This window comes from Fundulus heteroclitus, chromosome 5, assembly GCF_011125445.2.
Source record: "Fundulus heteroclitus isolate FHET01 chromosome 5, MU-UCD_Fhet_4.1, whole genome shotgun sequence".
In the NCBI taxonomy this organism is placed as follows: domain Eukaryota; kingdom Metazoa; phylum Chordata; class Actinopteri; order Cyprinodontiformes; family Fundulidae; genus Fundulus; species Fundulus heteroclitus.
In genome coordinates, this window is record NC_046365.1 from 31,157,990 (window position 1) to 31,175,970 (window position 17,981).

The 17,981-nt window shown below is 38.5% G+C and overlaps 1 protein-coding gene across 1 annotated transcript in view; it reads left to right on the top strand.

Annotated features, from left to right (window-relative positions):
• Positions 1 to 207: 207 nt before the first annotated feature.
• Positions 208 to 17,981, top strand: part of LOC105939180 (general transcription factor 3C polypeptide 1) — a 33,865-nt gene continuing 16,091 nt past the window's right edge. Inside the window, exons 1-26 of the mRNA XM_036137416.1 lie at positions 208 to 628; positions 1,908 to 2,117; positions 3,793 to 3,969; positions 4,053 to 4,196; positions 5,684 to 5,780; positions 5,876 to 5,999; positions 6,285 to 6,458; positions 7,885 to 8,000; positions 8,812 to 8,864; positions 8,946 to 9,331; positions 9,476 to 9,544; positions 10,572 to 10,705; positions 10,793 to 10,881; positions 10,971 to 11,124; positions 11,445 to 11,548; positions 12,268 to 12,398; positions 13,014 to 13,304; positions 13,444 to 13,589; positions 14,446 to 14,543; positions 14,647 to 14,743; positions 15,122 to 15,305; positions 15,442 to 15,538; positions 16,282 to 16,411; positions 16,516 to 16,603; positions 16,729 to 16,790; positions 16,892 to 17,000. Coding sequence (XP_035993309.1) covers positions 408 to 628; positions 1,908 to 2,117; positions 3,793 to 3,969; positions 4,053 to 4,196; positions 5,684 to 5,780; positions 5,876 to 5,999; positions 6,285 to 6,458; positions 7,885 to 8,000; positions 8,812 to 8,864; positions 8,946 to 9,331; positions 9,476 to 9,544; positions 10,572 to 10,705; positions 10,793 to 10,881; positions 10,971 to 11,124; positions 11,445 to 11,548; positions 12,268 to 12,398; positions 13,014 to 13,304; positions 13,444 to 13,589; positions 14,446 to 14,543; positions 14,647 to 14,743; positions 15,122 to 15,305; positions 15,442 to 15,538; positions 16,282 to 16,411; positions 16,516 to 16,603; positions 16,729 to 16,790; positions 16,892 to 17,000 — 3,685 coding nt within the window. The 5' untranslated portion in view covers positions 208 to 407. The remainder of the gene's footprint in view (positions 629 to 1,907; positions 2,118 to 3,792; positions 3,970 to 4,052; positions 4,197 to 5,683; positions 5,781 to 5,875; positions 6,000 to 6,284; positions 6,459 to 7,884; positions 8,001 to 8,811; positions 8,865 to 8,945; positions 9,332 to 9,475; positions 9,545 to 10,571; positions 10,706 to 10,792; positions 10,882 to 10,970; positions 11,125 to 11,444; positions 11,549 to 12,267; positions 12,399 to 13,013; positions 13,305 to 13,443; positions 13,590 to 14,445; positions 14,544 to 14,646; positions 14,744 to 15,121; positions 15,306 to 15,441; positions 15,539 to 16,281; positions 16,412 to 16,515; positions 16,604 to 16,728; positions 16,791 to 16,891; positions 17,001 to 17,981) is intronic.

The window sequence follows — 17,981 nt, forward strand, 5'->3', positions numbered from 1 at the left end:
ATAACCGAATAAACTAAAGGTTAACTACACAACTGAAAGTTTTTTCAGAGGTAATATAATTAAAATAAAAGCTAAAAAAAAACACTGATTCGACCTGAAAGAGTATAGACTTTTCTGTTAATTTCCTGTTCACACTCCAGACCAGGTGGTGGCGGTAGTGTGCCTTTATAGTTGGTCCTCCAACCGGCATGAAGGGGCACCGAAGAAGAAGTAGTGGTAAACGACGAAGAAGAAGCTTAGTTTTAGTTTAGCAGTTTCAGGCGATATGTCGTGGGGAAAAAAAATAATTTTCGTAATCACTAAGTAGTATATCTGAGAGGAACTGAAGCGAACCGTTTGTCTTAAACGACTCGGCCCTGGCGATCAACTGGCGTGCTAGCTCGTAGCATGCAGCGTTAGCTCGGGCTATGGATGCGCTCAGCATCGTTGTGGACGAAGTGGCTTTGGAGGGACTGGACGGAATAACCATCCCTTCTCTTTGGATTCGCCTGCAGGACAGGAAACCGGAGTTTCCCCTGAAGCTCGACGACTACACCAAGGGGTTCATATGGAGGTCGCTGGCCAGCAACGTCGACCTGAGCTTCTACCAGCTGCCCGTGGAGCGAGAAGACGTGGAGCTGTTCGACAGGTGAGGGCTCAAACCTCCCTGTCATCACCAGGAGAGCCCTTTAAAAAATAACGATAGTTAGTCTAAACGTAGGCTCTTATGATGCCTGAAAATAATAAAATTCTCTTTAAATAGATGTGTATATATACTTTTTAAGGCCGACAATTGCTCAAACATATTTATTGTTTGAACTGATGTTTTTCAGCCTCTTTTAAAGTGTCTAAAAGCCTGTGCTTGGGCTAAAGTAAAAAAAGTAAAAAAAAAACGTTATAGAGGACCAGCCGGTCCTTTCAGTAGGACTACATTGACACAACTTAACCTCCTTAAACGTTTTAATGTACTTTTCACGTATGGAGTGTCTTTATGTTAATTTTTTTTTAAGAAGTGACTACCCTCTACCCCACGTTTGAGGTAATAAGCTGTCGCACAATTTTACTAAACTGCCTGATATCTTTAGTATTGAGTGCATCATTTTTTATTTAAACCAAAAGTTAACCCTGTTTCTTCAAAAAACAGGTTTTAAAGAAAAAAGAAAACTGAAGTCTTTATGCTAGTCCTCTTCATTGTGTTTTGTTACTTTGTAGCATTAAAGATGGCCCCCTTTTGTAGTATTTGATATTTTTTCACCTTTTTCTCAAAGTCCAGTGAAGATCGATTGATCCCTGAAGACAACTGTCATAAAACCACCCTCAGTCCATGACCGATTCGTTACTTGTTTATACGTGAACGAACGGTTTCCTGCCTTGGCCAATCTCTCCTATTTGTCGTTGCCGTTGAGTATTCTCCATGTTCATGTGTCCTGCTTTGAGTTTTTGGTCAATCAACCGCCAACTAAAGCTATATCAGCTTACCGTAAGCCTCTCATCAGCTTCCCCGTCTGTGTTGTAGAAAAAAACATCCTTACGGCATGATGCAGCCACTTACAGGACATAGAGTTTTATACTTTCATGATTGTCATAACAGACTTTTAAGACATTTTCAGCACAGCACAGTTCCTGGATTTGGGCCTAGAGCATGTCACCTGCGTCCTGGGAAGGCTACACATTCCCCAGCATCCCCCGAGCAAGACCCGTAGCTCCAGATTGCTGCGCAGGCGCCGCACAGTGGCAGCCCACTGCTCCCTGAGGGATGGGTGTAATGAAGAAGTTTCCTGGGAATGTACAAAAGTTGCAATGAAAAATAAAGATGATTTTTAAAAAAGAGCAAGAAAATAGAGCATCTCTCTTAGTTAAAGGGTTGCATATATCATAAGCTTTGAAATTGTTTCATCTTTTGGTGTTTTTTTTATGTTTGTTTTTAGATATAAGGAGATCGACCTAGACATGGGCTGTGAAGCTGTACAGACACTGACCTGTGACAGAAAAGATGTTTATTCTGTTCATATCGTTCCGGAGAACAAGCACGGGATACAAGGCTCGTGTCTCTACTTCAAAGAGAGGAAGAACGTCACGAAGCAAGTCCGCTCGCAGTCGCTCACCCCGCTGGTTGACATTCAGGAAGCTCTGGAAAAGTGAGTACATTTTCTGATTCAAGGACGCTAATGCAACACGTTTTTCACTTAATTGACTTCCTAAGGTAACTTTTGACCAAATAACCTTCAGCCGGCTTTGAATGAAAACTAGGATTGAACTGGAATGTGTTTACTCGACTTGATTGTGATGGATGGGTTACACTGAATATTATCAAAATATTACTAGTAGATATTGGCCGATACCCCATATTTGCCGCCGTTTGTCTTATTTGGGGCTGATTCTCGTAGCCTAATTTGCTTTTTCTTGCTTCATTTACGTGATAAAAAATGACACAATGATAATAAATGTTACACAAGTCTCAAAACTTTCGTTTAAACCGGCTAGTATTAACAATCGGCTTCAGACCGCAGTTTGAAAGGTACAGCGAAAAACCCACATCACCACTCTTACAGCAGTGCTGTGCTTGCTCTTAATCACAGCAAGAAAATAGCTTCTTTAGTTCAACGGGAGAAAAAATCCTGACCACTAGTGTATGGACATTATTCTATGTAAAGTTAGATGCTGTAATTGTTTTCATGTGCAAACATGATTCCCCATTGTAACAAACACACGCACATTAGTGGCAGCTCGCCAGCCGGAGATCAGACGTGGGTTTTTAGATAATGGATTGGCAAACAGATGCATGTATAGACCGATGCTGATGCAGGGGGAAAATAATGCTAATATCGGCCCAAAATACCAGCCTACAAATTTATCTGTCAACCTCTAATTATTAGAATATTATTGAAAAGTACATTTATTGTAGTAATTCAATTTACAAAGGGAAACAAATTGTATAGATGAAGACAGACTGATTATGTTCCAAAGCCTTTATTTATGTTGTGATTTATTTTTTTTTTCACCCCCAGGTAATAAAACCTGGGGGTATCTAGATTAGGATATCATATCGGACCAATACAAAGATATATCGGTAATGTAGACATGGGGTTTAATGAAAATTATGTTTAATACTATCTTAAAGTTTTTTTTTTTTTTTTTTTTTTTGCAGAAGGTAATTTGGACCTGCAAAACAAGCCCATTCATATTATATATTCAAATTTATTCAATATGACTATGTATGTCATTGTTATAAAATGCCTTGTGGTGACACTAAACTCAACTAAAATTTAATTTTAAACCTTTAAGCGTTCTGATCTTTCTTTCCCAGAAATATGAGTCACGAGAATCGTGACGCTTAATTGAGTAGTCGTCTGGCAATCAGAAGGTTGTGGGTTCGATTCCAGCTTCCCCTTGCCACGTGTCGATGTGCCTGGCAAGGCACTTAACCTCAAATTGCCTACCGAGCTGCATCTTGGTGTATGGGGAGTGTTGGCCTAGTGGTTAAAGCAGCGTGCTTGCACTCAGAAGGATGCAAGTACCCGGTTCGATCCCCAGCGCCTGCACTCTGGGTCCCTGAGCAAGACCCTTAACCCCTGATGCAGAAGTGAATTTCTCCATTGTGAGATCAATAAAGTTAAATTATTTATTTAATTTATTTATTTAACAAAATTGCTCAAAGTTTATCAGAAAAAAACACATCTTGCTTTCTAAATATGAACATTTTTAATTAGCAAAATGTTATTAATGTATTTCATATGGGTTAAAAGCAGAGAACAAATTTCGTTGTAATGTATGTTTCAATGACAATAACGATGATATTGCTATTACTATTAGATATGGACGGACCCTTGTGGTGGTGGCTTCTCAGTCTCTGCGATTTCGGACGCTGATCGGAAGCGAGAACGACCCCGAGTTGAAACTCAGCAACGAATCTTACTGTGTGCTTGAGAGAGTCGGCCGTGGACGTTGGCAAGGAGAAATACAAAGTGACCTGCATGGAGGCCTTTTCAAGTAAGACGCATGCAAGCTGCCCTGCGCTTCAGCCTCGAGCTGTTTCTGTCTCCGTGTTGTAACGAGCTGCTGGTTCCGAGCAGGGCTGACGGTCGGAGGATGCACTACTTGAGGAAGTCTCTTGTCAAGCATGAACTGATCACCATGCAGTCCTACGTCAGACGACTGAAGACAGGATACCAGCAGCATTCCATCCTCCTCCTGCTGAAACGCTTCCATTTTAACAGGTCTGTTTGGTTCTTGTTTCGTCCATGTTTTCAGCACCGATTTTACAAAAAAAAATTCCTGAAACTGATTCTCAAATGTAGTGCACAAACGTTTCGGTTTCCAACCCACAAAATAGCAGTGGAAGAGTTTACAGGCGTCACTCCTCAGCCATAAGAACAGCGTTTTATTAGCTACACAAACGGCATCAAGCACACGTGTAGTTTTTTTTAATTTACTTGTAAATGCTGTCTATACGTTTCATGTCATTTGCAGTACAAACATCCTTTTATCATTTTCAGTGCAATTTAGAAAAAAAGCCATTCTATATGGGTGATACCTGTGTACTTAAAAAAATGAAAATATAAAATATTCTAAATATTTTGTGTGTTTTTTTTTGGCCTGTCTCCATGATTTTCCCAAGAAGTCCTATCCTACATATATATTTTTTTTTAAATTTCTGGATAAGTTTAGAAAACAGATAATTTGGTGTTGAATTTTTTTTGTGTCCGAGCTTTGTTCCTAAAAACAAAACAAAAAACAAAATCTAAATAATAAAAAATCAAGGGCTTTTTTGTTAAAACAAATTTATTTCACCAAGATATTCTCAATTCAATTCAATTTTATTTATATAGCGCCAAATCATGAAACATGTCATCTCAAGGCACTTTACTTCGTCTTATGTTTTTATGAGTCTCATTGATCTATTTCTTAATTTTTTTAAGTTGCTAGCAGATATAAAAAGGCCATTTCAGTCTTCTGAGCTACAGGTTGTTACCTTGGTGTTTAACCTGGATACAGTTTAGAAGCTAAAAAAAGCACTGACACCCCTGCGTATAAAGTCTTTTTTTTAACAATATAAAGGTGTTGCATATAACAAATTACACATATAAAATCCAATTGTTAAGTCTAAAACCTTTTTAAATAGATATAAGCAAGGAAGTTACTTCATTAGTGTCATTCTGTTGTTGACTTCCTATAAAGATGTTTTATATTGAAAAATCCATGAATATAGTTTTTTTTTGTTTTTGTTTTTGTTTTTTTGCCTTTATCTATAAAAACCACTGCTTGTTTCTACATGTATGATTTTTGGTCCGACTAGTTTGTGTGTCTTGAGTTACACTTGAACTGACATATGGAACTGATGTATTATTGAGATAAATTAAAAAAAAGGTTTTAAATATTATACACCAGGTGTGTCCAGTCTTTCTAAGCTTCTGAATGTTTAAAACACGGGAGCAGAACTATTCATAGTGAAAGTATGTAATCTTGGGTGTTAAACCAACGGTTAACAACAACAAAACAAAAGTTTCTGCAATTCCTACATTTTTAATGCTTTCCAAAAAGCATAAAATGTAACATAAACCTGCAAATTATATCAATAAAACTGCAAAGTCTCAAAGTAGAAATGCCACCTGTAGTTTGTCTGTAGATACGTTGTGTCTCGTTTTATCCTCCTGTTGTTTTCTGCCTCCTAAACCAATCCTCTCCTCTGTTTCTGCTCTCTCAGGCGGAACAAGTACGACATACTGATGGAGCAGGTGTCCAACTTTCTCCTACAGTTTCCTGATCAGTTCACCACCGTGCATAATCTCAAAGAACACATTGTGAGCCTCTGTCTGTATGCGAGATCGGCCGCGTTTCTGTTCGTTCGCGGCGGCCATACCCACGTCCCTCCGTTTTTTTTTTTTTCTCCTTTCAGAATCTGAACGACAACTCGTTAAAGCGTGCGTTCAGAACCTTCAAAGAAGCCAAGCTGGTCCAGTTCATAAACTACCCTTTAGAAGACTTGGATCCCACCGCTGGACCTTGCACCAATAAAAACGGTAAATGATTATTTAACACGCCATTTAAATATACTCTCCTATGAAACTGTAATCGGAGCCAAACGGCTGATGTAAATGGAAATGATTCTTCTTGTCGGTTTTGGATAAGCTTTTCTGATTAGAGAAGCCTTTGTTTTGGTGTTTTTCGATAGGAGTTCAAAGAATAAAAATGCGGCAACTTTCTAAGGATTTTAAAAAAATCTAGATTAATTTTATAGTGGACATTTTTTTTATTTTTTATTCAACACCTGTAAGTGAGCTCATTTGATTCCACTTGTGTTGCAGGCAGTAAAGTGCTTGTGCGCTGTGTAAAACTCCTGAAGCCGTATAAAACAAGAGAGCTCGACGATGATGACGACGACGATGATGACGATGATAACACCGAAGGAGGAGGAAGAGACCTCCTGTCAGAGGGACGAGTCATGGAGCGGGACCTCCTGTCGCAGGCGTACCACATGAGTAAGTTGGATTACTTTAATTCGTTGTAGAAGACGGAAACTGGGCAAAGTAAACCATCATTTTTAAGTGATATATAAGCTGCGAGATGTAAATTATTACGAGAAATACAAACGCGGAGGGTCCCTTTGCTGTAATCCAGAGCAATGGACCAGATATTTGTATACATTGTCTACATAGACAGGCTTTTAAAATTTCACTGTCTGACATTAAAATGTCCTAATTTAGGCCTTTTAGGATTACAAAAGGTAATACTTTTATTTTCAAGATGCGTGAATAAATGTGAGAGGGTGATTATTAATGTTTTTGATTAAACTCAAAAGTGTACATACAATAATCTTTTTCTCTTTAGGCTGCTTTGGAAAACCCAAAGAATGATGTTATGGCTCTGTAAACTTAGGTCAATTCCCATTTTTTTTTAAGTGGAGAAACAACCTGGGGATGTGTTTTAAAGGTGAACTTATCGGGCTTTTTAATGATTTCTTTTTGTCGTTTAAATCATCCAGTTGTTGTCTATATAAAGTCAAACTGCAATGCCTTCACTGCAAAAAATGAGCTAAAAATAAGATTTTTTTTTTCTTGAAATTTAAGTATTTTTCCTTGATTTGAGCAGGTAAATAGGACTATTTGCCAATGGAATAAGATTTTTGCACTTAAAATAGGAACAATTCATCTCCATCACCTTATTTCAAGTGCAGTATATCTAATTATCTAATTTTAGGGGTAGAAATACTCATTCCATTGGCAAGGAATCTTATTTACCTGCTCAAATCAAGGGCAAATACATTCTTTTCAAGAAAGTTTTACTTATTTTTAGTTCTCTTTTTGCAGTGCTGCTCTGAATTCTGTGTTATTGTTGCCCCACAGCCCCTCTTTTGCCACTTTGGTGCTTTGCATTGATGCAAATTGGTCTTCTAAATATACATTGACTATAAGCGTACCGCCAAAGTAGTTGCAATGTGTGACAAAGTCTGTGTTGCCCTGATCTCAGAGAAAATGTGAAGCTAAAGCTGCAAATCAAGGCGGTACACCAGTTCTGTCAGGAGGAATGGGCAAGAAGTTCCGGCAAACTACTGTGAGGACACCCAGAACATTTGAGCAAAAATAATACCATTTAAAATGTAACTCTACCCAAATACTCTGGAACCTTTTTTAATATTTTCAAAACAAATTCTTGTGTCATCGTTGTTTTTTTTGTTCATGCTAACTGACCAGCAACAGATTTTTTTTTTAACCTGATTTAGTGTTGGATGGTGAGAAAAATTAGCTTTAAACTAAAGGTTTAAACATTAACAGTTACCTCTGCTGTACTTATTCAACTAATTATTTTCTGCCACAAATTTATATTAATGATGCGCAGTTTCAACTTCCTTTACAAGTTGCACATTAAAAACAAAGATTTATTCTTGTCTGTTTTCTTTTATTTCAGTATTGTCTGCTGGCACAAAGGGAATCTCTCAGCGGAGTCTCAGATTAAAGATGAACGTTGGGCGGCTGGAATCTCGTATAATCTGCCGGAAGCTGCACAGGGACGGCATGATCAAGGTGAGGGCCTTTGACGGTTTGTTTTTAGCATGGATGTAACACCAAAAGAATCAAGAACCTTTATTGTCACAAGGGCATTTTGGTGAGACACCGGCTCAGAGTTCATACAGATTCACAGATTCACACATGACTAGCAAGACATAATGTTCAAATAGCTGAATGTGCTGACGCTTGCTGAGAAGCTAAAAGCTGAGCAGCTAAAACTAAAAGCGTGCACATAGTCCCTTGCAAAAAGTAAGATTTAAATGTTGGAGTCAAAACCAAAAGATAACCGTCACTTTACAGAACAGTGTAAATTACTGCGCAACTGCATGAATGTATGAGACAAAAGCTCCCGGGGAAGTTAAAAAGTCAGCAAATTGTCATTAACAAAGATTGTAAAGTTTAAGTTGATCGATGTTCATGTCAAAAAGACATGAGATGCTGTGCTACTGCATGAATGACCAAACAAACTCTCCCTAAAAAAACTAAAAGTGCGCAAATAGACGTTAGCATGTTATTCTCAAGAACCTGTGGAAACAGGTGTATAAACAGGTGGTTTATTGATTCTCAGCAGGGGGTGATTGCCCTCACAGCTTTAGGAAAGAAGCTGTTTTTAGGTTTAGTAGTTTTTTATTTAATGGTTTAGCCGACGGACGTGGGTCAAATGTTTGTTGTTAAATGTAAAATGTTTGTTGCTCTTTCTCCGAAGTATTTTTACGCTTAAAAAGTTGTAACTAAGCCATTTCTTATTATTTTATTACATTTTGTAATATAATTTTCAGCTGCTTATTGGTTCCATTTTTCACATTGGATGCCTTTTACCCCACAGAGTTTTATGGAGGACGAGGGTCGGCAGAGGACCTCCAAATATATCAGCCACAGGTTTGTATAAACACTCGAGTTATCATTCTTGCGTTCCTTCAGCGCCTCAGACGGCTCCGTTGTGCTCGCGTCTCTTGCCAGGTGCACGAGTAACAACGATCAACTCCAGCTGTTTGCTAAAGAGCAGGAAAGAAACAAGCTGCTGTACTCCTCAGCGACACACACGTTAGACCCAGAACCCGCCTCCCCTAAAACGCCGCCGACCTCAAAAGGGCCCGGAAACAAAAGCGGCAAAACCGTCGCAGCCAAGAAAGGTAAGAGAGCAGACAGCAGGCGAAACAGAGATGCGGAGGAGGGGCAGCAGGTTGCCAACGATCCCACAGGAGACGTGGAGGATGAAAAGCTGGAAGGAAACGCCGATGAGGCAAATGACAAATGTGGAACAAAGAGGACAGCGGAGGAAGACGATGTGAAAGCACAGCAGACAGAACCGGACCTTTCCATCGCACAATCTACTGAAGCTGAGCGTGAGCATTTAATATGCCTTTAATGATAATCTTGGCATGTCGTCACTTTGGACATTTCATGAAATAACAGCTTTGTCGTGTGTAAAATCTTTGTTTTAATGGTGTTTTAAAAAAAAAATAAATAAAATATTTCTGTAATTTCAGGTGAGAGCCCGGCCTGCAGTGGATCTATTAACGCTCCAACGCCTGCGTCTGTGTCCGTTCCTACTGCAGGTAGTTGACCTTCATAGATAAACTTCAGCTAAAAACACGCCACACGCTATATGTTATGGCGGCCGCCCGGTTAACGTGCAACAAATGGCCACGGCGCTGTCGAGACATGAATCATGCAAACTCCAAAGCACACAAACATTGGGGAAAAAAAAAGAAAAACTCATGCAAATGAAAACTGCTGCAAAGGAATATTGATGCAATCACAGACAAATAGAAGAAACATCAAAAATGCTTATAAAAAAACACGAAACAAAACAGAAGGTTAAAAAAGCTGCAAAATCACTCTTAAAAAATTGTAAATGTTCCAGACTTCTAGGAGAAGTTCTTATGTGGCCCCATCTGTGGTTTTACATTATTATAGATGATTAGCATATTTACATACATATTTAGGTAATATTAGCAAGGTTGTCCTTACCGAGAGTCTGGCGCTCCCACCTGACTTGGTGGCTGGCTCCCCCTAGTTGTGTAGTGCACTTCTGTTTTTTAAAGCAAGCTTTCATAAATTGCTAATATTTTTGGTACTTTTTAATTTTTAATTTTGCTTCTCTCGTTTTTTTTTTCTGCATTTAAAGAAATCGCACATATTTATTGTAAAGTTTCATTGGCAGGATTAAAAATAGCGAGATTTAACGGTGTATTTGATGCATCCGCCTCATTGTTTGCAGTTTTCAAACCATTCTGCAATCTTTTTTTTTTTTTTGGTCTTGCATAAAAAAGGCCACTCTCACCAGGAAACGCAGTTGCTATGAAGTGATGGTGTTCAGCATAAACCGTAAACTCCTTCTCTTTAACGAGGGTTTGTCTAAAACCTGAACGTTTAAAGTGTTTCTTAGGCTTCAGGAAATGTGGGCTGGACACTTAAAAATACAGATGACACAATCGTCTTTATCCCCTTCGTTAAAAAAATGGCCATGTGAACTATAAACCAAATATTTGAGTTTAGGCTGACTTTTCAAAGCATATTAGCTTTAAAGACTGCAGTTCTTTTGAGGGTTTTGTTATGGTGTTTTTTTTTTTTGTTTCTCAGAAGTTCCAGTGGAGGAAGAGAAACAATCCAACTCAACTCCTGCCAGCTCTTTGTCTCAGACTGAGGCTGTGCATTCATCCGATAACCCAGCAAACACCAAGATTGTTGAGGTTGATAACCTTTTCCAGTCGCAGGTAACGACGCCTTATTGTCGGCTGTTTGTTTTTTCCTCATAAAAAGGGTTAAAGTTGACAACTTCTCTTTCTCCCTTACTCCTTCAGAGGTCCCATGAGACGTACCGCCTGTTGAAGAGGAAGAACCTGATTGTCGAAGCCATTCGTAACTTCAAGATTATAGAGGGTCCCTTTCCGTTAGTTTGTTTTAATTTGCTTTGCGAATTCAATTCGGCATTAGAAGGGAGACACATTAGTAAATGCCAACATGATTGTTTTATTTTAGGCTGCAGAAAATCATCAATGAAGCAGAAAAGCAGGATGGCGTCAGTTCCAAGTGTTGCAAGAAGACTGTTTTACGGCTGGTCCACAGTCTGTCCAAACAAGGATTACTGAAGCTTTACACCACCACTGTTATACAGGATGGGATCACCAAGAAGGTACGCACTCCCCACTTCTTAAAGGTTTAAAGTCCCAAATGCCCCGACTAATGGTGAACTTGTGACTTCTAGCGCAAAATATACATATTAATTGGATTAGTTGCTCCTAGCAAACGGCGTTAATCATTTAAAATATTTATTTGTCTTTAACAAGATACTTGGCTTGAGTTGATACAAGGAGCGCCAAATGATTGCACAGCTGCATTTGCTTACAGCAAGATTTCTTCACAAATTAGTTTAAGTGATCATGTCTTTCTGATTTTTTTTTTTTTTTTTTTTTTTTTTTTTTTTTACCTTTTTCCCCCCTCCCACACACGTAGGTGGACATAATTACTCATCCATCCATTCAACCTAGTGATCAGAGAATCATTCATCTCATCGAGCAGGTTCGGTTCAAAATCTCAAGCTCGTACGCAGCTGGACGGTAAGCACCACCCAAATGCTCGACATGTGCTAAAGTTTGTTAGGAAGTTCAGAAAAAGTCGTTTCAAGATAGAAAGCCGACTGTGGTACTTGTAGTTGTGTCAATGCATTATTACCGTTGGCTAATTTTAATGATTTATGTTCTACAGCTAATCAAAACCAAACATGTACATTATTTAAAACCTAGAATACTGCATGAGACCAATTAAATGTTTTTTGATACAAAAATGTTTATATTGTGGCCGTTCAGCGTTGTATGCCATCACATTATTAGAAAGTTGAGTGGAAGGAAAAAGTGTTGTTAGAAAGTTATCCCTGTGCATTGGCAACAGGGATAACTGCATCATTGGGAGGATTGTAAAGCAAATTCCACCCGAGGTGTGGACTGCTGCTGGAGTCGGAGCTTGAAGAGCTACCGCAGGACTTGATTCTGGCCCACACTGCCAAAAGTAGCAAAACTGCTAAAATGTCCTTGTTGTCACTGTGCTTGACTGGCACAGCATAGAGAATTAACATAAATGCTTGAATTATACCACTGTGCATGTAGTGAACCAATTGTAATACAACTGCTTCACTTTTTACGTTTAATTGATCAAATTCAATCATTTTTCAGACTGTTTATCTTAATATTGTTGCTTGAACTACATCAAATATTGTTTTTTTTTTTTTTAGCTGATAATCTCTGTCGCTATCACTTTATCTTCTTTTTGTATCCCTCAGTCTCCAGATTGCAGGAGAAAACTCAGGAAATCGGCTCAATTCTGGAGATCCAGCCACATCTGAAGGACAGCGGAGCAAATCTTCACAGAAGAGGTTCAGTGAAGAAGACGCCAACTTTAAGCCAACAACAGGTTCTGTTATTACCTTTTTATGAAGTATAAACAGATTACTGTGGTTTAAAGGTCTTTTTAAGTTAATAAACAACACCTTTTTTCAACGTTTTAAAGAAAATGTAAGAAAAATAGTTTCATGGTATTTGCAGAGCAAATAAACATGGACGACGAGGAATAATAATGGCGATAGTTCGTGGAGTGATTTTTAACTGAGAAAAAGAAACATCTAAGACCACACACGCTAGGATATCGGGGCAAGACAATCCAACATGTTCAGTAACCCGGATTTGAGGTCGGAGCTGTCCCGACGTCCCACCGAGTGGTCCCGATCACTCTTAACACACCACACATGGCAGGAATATCTCTTAAGTTTATCTTATGAGCCATGCTGACAGTCGGGGTCTGAAATCGGGCTGAAAATCCTGCCGTGTGAACCAACGTTAAAACTTACAATTCCAATATCCTCTAACCCAGAGAATTGCATATCCAATTATTTATTCAAAACAATATATATATTATCATTTTGCTAAAATACTGAATTAGAAATAATCACAATTTATTTGACTTTTTTTTTTCCTGTGTAAGAATCAATGTTCCATGTTTTTGACGTCTGCCTTCTTCTGTCGTTCACAGTTCCAGGACTGGGCAAAACGTTTGGCTACCAGCCCAAGATGATCCGTATGCGTGCCATTCACAGTTTTCTCTGGTACCTCATATATGGCCACCCACTGCGGGAGATCCCCCCAGAGCCGGTCTCTGCCAACCAGACGCCCGCAGAACCAGTCGGCTCTGATCCTGACGCCAAGCTCCCAGAATCCCAAGCCAAACAGGACGAGGGGGAAAACAAAACCTCTAATTTGTCTCTAATAGACGAGGGATCAGGGGATGAGGACGGGCCGCAGAGTGATCCGTCTGACTTCAAAGGTAAGAGAGCTGAGGATTTGAATTAAGCAACAGTTTCTTTGAAACTTTGCAGTTTATTTCTGCGTGAAAATATTTAGCACCGCAGGTAATTAAAGAGGCCGCTCCACTTTCGGAAACAAATTTTGTGTTTCTCTGACAGTGTATGCTGACGAAGATTCATGGAGGAGATTTGTCCCTCCCATTCCAGTGCACAAAGGCTTTACCAGCGGCTGGGCAATGGTTCGCAATCTTGTCCTTTGCTTGCCTCTTTCCATTTTCGTGCAGATCATACAGATCAATTACAAGGTAAGTTCAAACTTTATTGTAAATGTTAAAATGTGTTGGCTCCATCTCAGTGCCAAGGTTTGCAGAAAGGCATCGTTTTTTTTTATGTGACTGTATATTAAATAACTTGTGCTGAGTTAAACTTTCTTTAGTTGAAACTGAGTCAATACATTTGATAATGATGATAATAATAGTAATCATTAAACAATTATTTTATTCTACCAAGTAGTTTGCTGCTGACAGGAACTGAGATAATCTCCCAAAAGATAAGAACATAGAAGGAGTGTCAGTTTTGAAAAGGACTTTTTTTCATTTTATTAAAAATCGCATATCATTTTTTTTTTGTTAAATTTTTTAATATAATGATGATAATAACAGTAATCATTAAACAATTCTTTTATTCTACCAAGTAGTTTGCTGCTGACAGGAATTGAGATAATCTCCCAAAAGATAAGAACATAGGAGTGTCATCTTTGAAAAGGACTTTTTTTCATGTTATTAAAAATCGCATATAATTCTATTTTATTATTTTTTTGTATAAATTTTTTTTGGTATGTTCCGTAATCAGTGAAAAAAAAAATCTTTGGCATTGTATCAGTCACACTCTATTATAACAGCTGATCAGCTTTTTGCTCTCTTAGTGGCTCTCTTAGTGGCTCAAAGACCAAGGTTGTAAGTCCTCCTTGTCGTCATTGTAACCCTTTAGACCAGAGGTTCCCAAACTTTTTTAGCCGCGCACCCCCTTCCATATCCCAAGCAGCTTGACGCACCCCAATCTTCAAAAAAATAAATAGATTTATATGCATCTTGCACTTATAGAAGCAACGGACAGGCATGACACCTCATATGACTGCTGTTTTTGCCCGTGTGTCCACAGGTGGATGATCTGGAGGATTATCTCAGCGACCCTGTGAAGCAGCACTATCTTGTGAGATTGCTGCCTCCAAGAATGAAAAGACAGCTTCTTTATAAAAGGTGACTTTTATCCGCTTTTTTTTTTTTACCTTTGAATTTAATTCTTGCCAGATGGTGTGGCTTTAGGTGACCAGCACCAATCTGTCTTTTTTTTTTTTTAAAGGAAATACATCTACAACTTTTATGAGAACCTGCAGAAGTTGACCTACATGGGCTTATTGCAGTTTGGCGTTGTTGAGAGGTTCAAAGACAAAGACCAGGTACCGAGGAATCTCATTGCAGAAAAAAAACAAAAAAACAACAACCATTAGCTTAATTTATCTACTGATTTAAACTACGTACAGAACATTTTTATTTAAAATTGTATTTAAGAGTCACAATTCTGATTGAATTAGGTGTTTTATGCTGCAAATCTTTGTATATTTTCCCAAGTAGGAGCAGTTTTCACAAAAGCATCTTTTTGGTAGCTGCCTTTGCATTTTTAACATCCTTAATTAATATGTATATTTCTTATTTGGTCACGTTATTAATTATTTATTGATAATAAGTTAGCCGAGGTTGAAACGGAGGATAAAATACCGAATTTGAAGAATTTTGTTCTCAGACGTCATCTTGGTTTTCCTTTTACCGTCCTGCAGGTGTTTATTTATCTGAAACGCAACGCCTCCATAGTCGACACAACCAGCTCTGAGCCTCACTACTGGCTGGTCCAGGAGCCACCTGACAAGCCTTTTGAGAGGCGCCATTACACATTCAACACCGCTGAGGATGTGGAGAGCTTCTGGTTCGACTTGATGTGTGTCTGCCTCAATACACCACTGGGTACAAGGACGCACCGGCAGAAAACCACTGCTGCATGCACTTTTATCGCCTCATGTGTATGTTTTCATATGTAAAATAATACATTTCTGACTGAGCTTAGCTTTTTTTTTCTTTCTTTTTTTTTTTTTTTTTGAAGGGGTGATTCGTAACAAGAGAAGCGGCACGGTTGATGAATCGACTTCTCCTTTTGTGCACAAACACACCGTAATCGTTGGAATGGGTTACCTGCTGAAGTAGGTGGAACATAAATTATTAACTAGCGTTTAGCTCAGGCTAATTACGTCACGGGATTGTGTGGAGATATTCAGCAGGAGTCAGAATTAATGTTTTGGCCTGTTAATATCGGACACTTGTCAGATGTCTTTCCCATGATTGTTTAGGTCTTAACGTTTCGGTATTAAAAATGTTTTTAAATTGTCTCGTAATATTCAATTCACAGTAGAAACCAGATTTTGGGTTTTGATTGGTTGTAAATTATAATAATGAAAATGAACAACAAAAAAATACTTGAAATACCTCACTCTGTGTTTACTTATTTCATCCTGTTTTCACTTTTTACAATTAATTGGAATAAATTGACTCTTCAAAGATCCAATTTATGAAACTGCACCTGTATGGTTTAAAGGCTGACATATTATTATTATTATTATTATTTTATTATTATTATTATTATTATTATTATTTTTTTTTTTAATGGTTCAGTGCTTGATGGAACACGTCTGTGTTTGGTGGGAGGATCAAAGTGTGCTTGAGTTCAGCATGCTTACCTGTTTGGGAAAGAGTTATTTCTGAGTGTTTGTTCATGTTTTTTGAAGCTATGGGGAGCAGCCCGATTAGCTGGGGTCTTTTTGCACAGCAACAAACTCAATAACAGATACCACGATGTAATATAACATGGAAACATACCGTTTTTCGATGGTGGATAAAAGAATCCGCGGTATTGACTAGTCCTCCGCCTGTTGCTTCTCCATCGCAGAGGCAGCTATGAAGTGTGTGACGACGGCTCCATACCTGGAGATGGTAGAGGAGCAGGAGGTCTGGACTCTGAACTCTTCAGTCATCTTAAACGCAACTGGTTTTGGACAAGTCACCTTCTCATCTCTAAGGCAGTATCAAAACCATAAGAAATTGACTTTAAAATTGGAGCAATTATTCGTTTGTAAAAGTAAGATATTTTCTAAATGATGTATTTATTTTATTTTGTTTATAGAGGCCAAGCAGTCAAAAGGCACCAGATGCCAAACTGCGACTGAAGAGCCTGCTGAGTAAAACCTCCCTCAGGATGGCTCTTGAAGCTGGTGAGTTGAGTGGACGGCTTTTCTCCCAGCCTCATGTTTTATCAAAACAGCTTCTTGTTCTTGTGCAGCTGTGTTGTACTTTGATATTGTTGCGTAATTTGACAAGATATTTCTTGTAACGACAGGAAACTCCCTCAGACCCGCTTATTTGACCAACAAGCAGCTTGTGATCCCAGAAAACATTGAGGTATGAGTCCTTTCTAATAGCCTTACCATATATGCTAAATGAAATCGACTTGAAGTTCTGAGGACATGGTTCAAGAGTACGAACGCCGTCTCTGTGAACAGATGGGGATAGAGCCGGCCTCCAGAAACGACGAGGTGGTTGGAGGGAAAGGTCAGAAGAGGAAGAGAAAGAAAAAAGAAGTGGTTAAGGCGCCACGGAATAAGAAAAAAGGTATCTTGTGTGGTTTACCATAAAACGTTATCCTTTAGCAGTTCAAATATGCTTAGATTTAAGGCAGAGTTCTTGGAAAAGCAGAGGAATGGTCTGTTTGTTACTGTATTTTTCGGACCATAAGGCGCATCGGATTATAAGATGCACTAAATATTCTTCCCTAGTGTGTAATATCACTCCGCCCCTTCACGTACACAGCTCTCTATCCGTCTCTGTCGGGAGGACAGAGTAGTTGGACTACACTGCTCTGTTTCTAACATAAGGCCAAAATAAACATAATTTTTATATTGAATTAACTTACGTGGTTTATTGTTGCTAGCGCGTACTCACGGCGTGGGCTGTCTTCTAGTTTCATTACATTAAATAAAAGTAGAAGTTACATTACAGTCAGGCAGTCTTGTAGACAGCTCAGGGGGCCGATTAGGTAGTCACACAGTGTACCGTAATGCTCCGAATGTCCAGTGAGCGGTGCGGCTTCGTTGCTAATCAAAGTGGAACTTACACATTTTTACAGACGTTTGAGCGTATTTTATCACATAAAATCAGTCAGCAAGCACAACTTTAATCATATATGAGCTACACCGTATTATAAGGCGCACCCTCAATTTTTGAGATGATTTAAGGACTTTAAGTGTGCCTTATAGTCCGAAAAATAGGGTATATAGCAATAATACAAATAGAGTTTTTGAAGGGCCCTTAAAAAGTCAGTGTTTTAAATTAATTCACCTTATTTCTTGACCTTAAAAGTTTTGAATGCGCCCAGGCCTTAGATTTCATTTTGTAATGCTAATGATTGCCAGTTGATTTTTTTTTATTTTTTTTTAACATACATTCAATAAAAGTCTTAATACATTTCAATAAAGAAGGTTCAAGATGTTGATTTTATTACACTCCTTCAGGTCAAAATGTTCCTTAAAAGTTAACAAAAAAAACTTGACTTAATTTTAAAATGTATTTGACAAATAGTATTTCAGTGTTCGC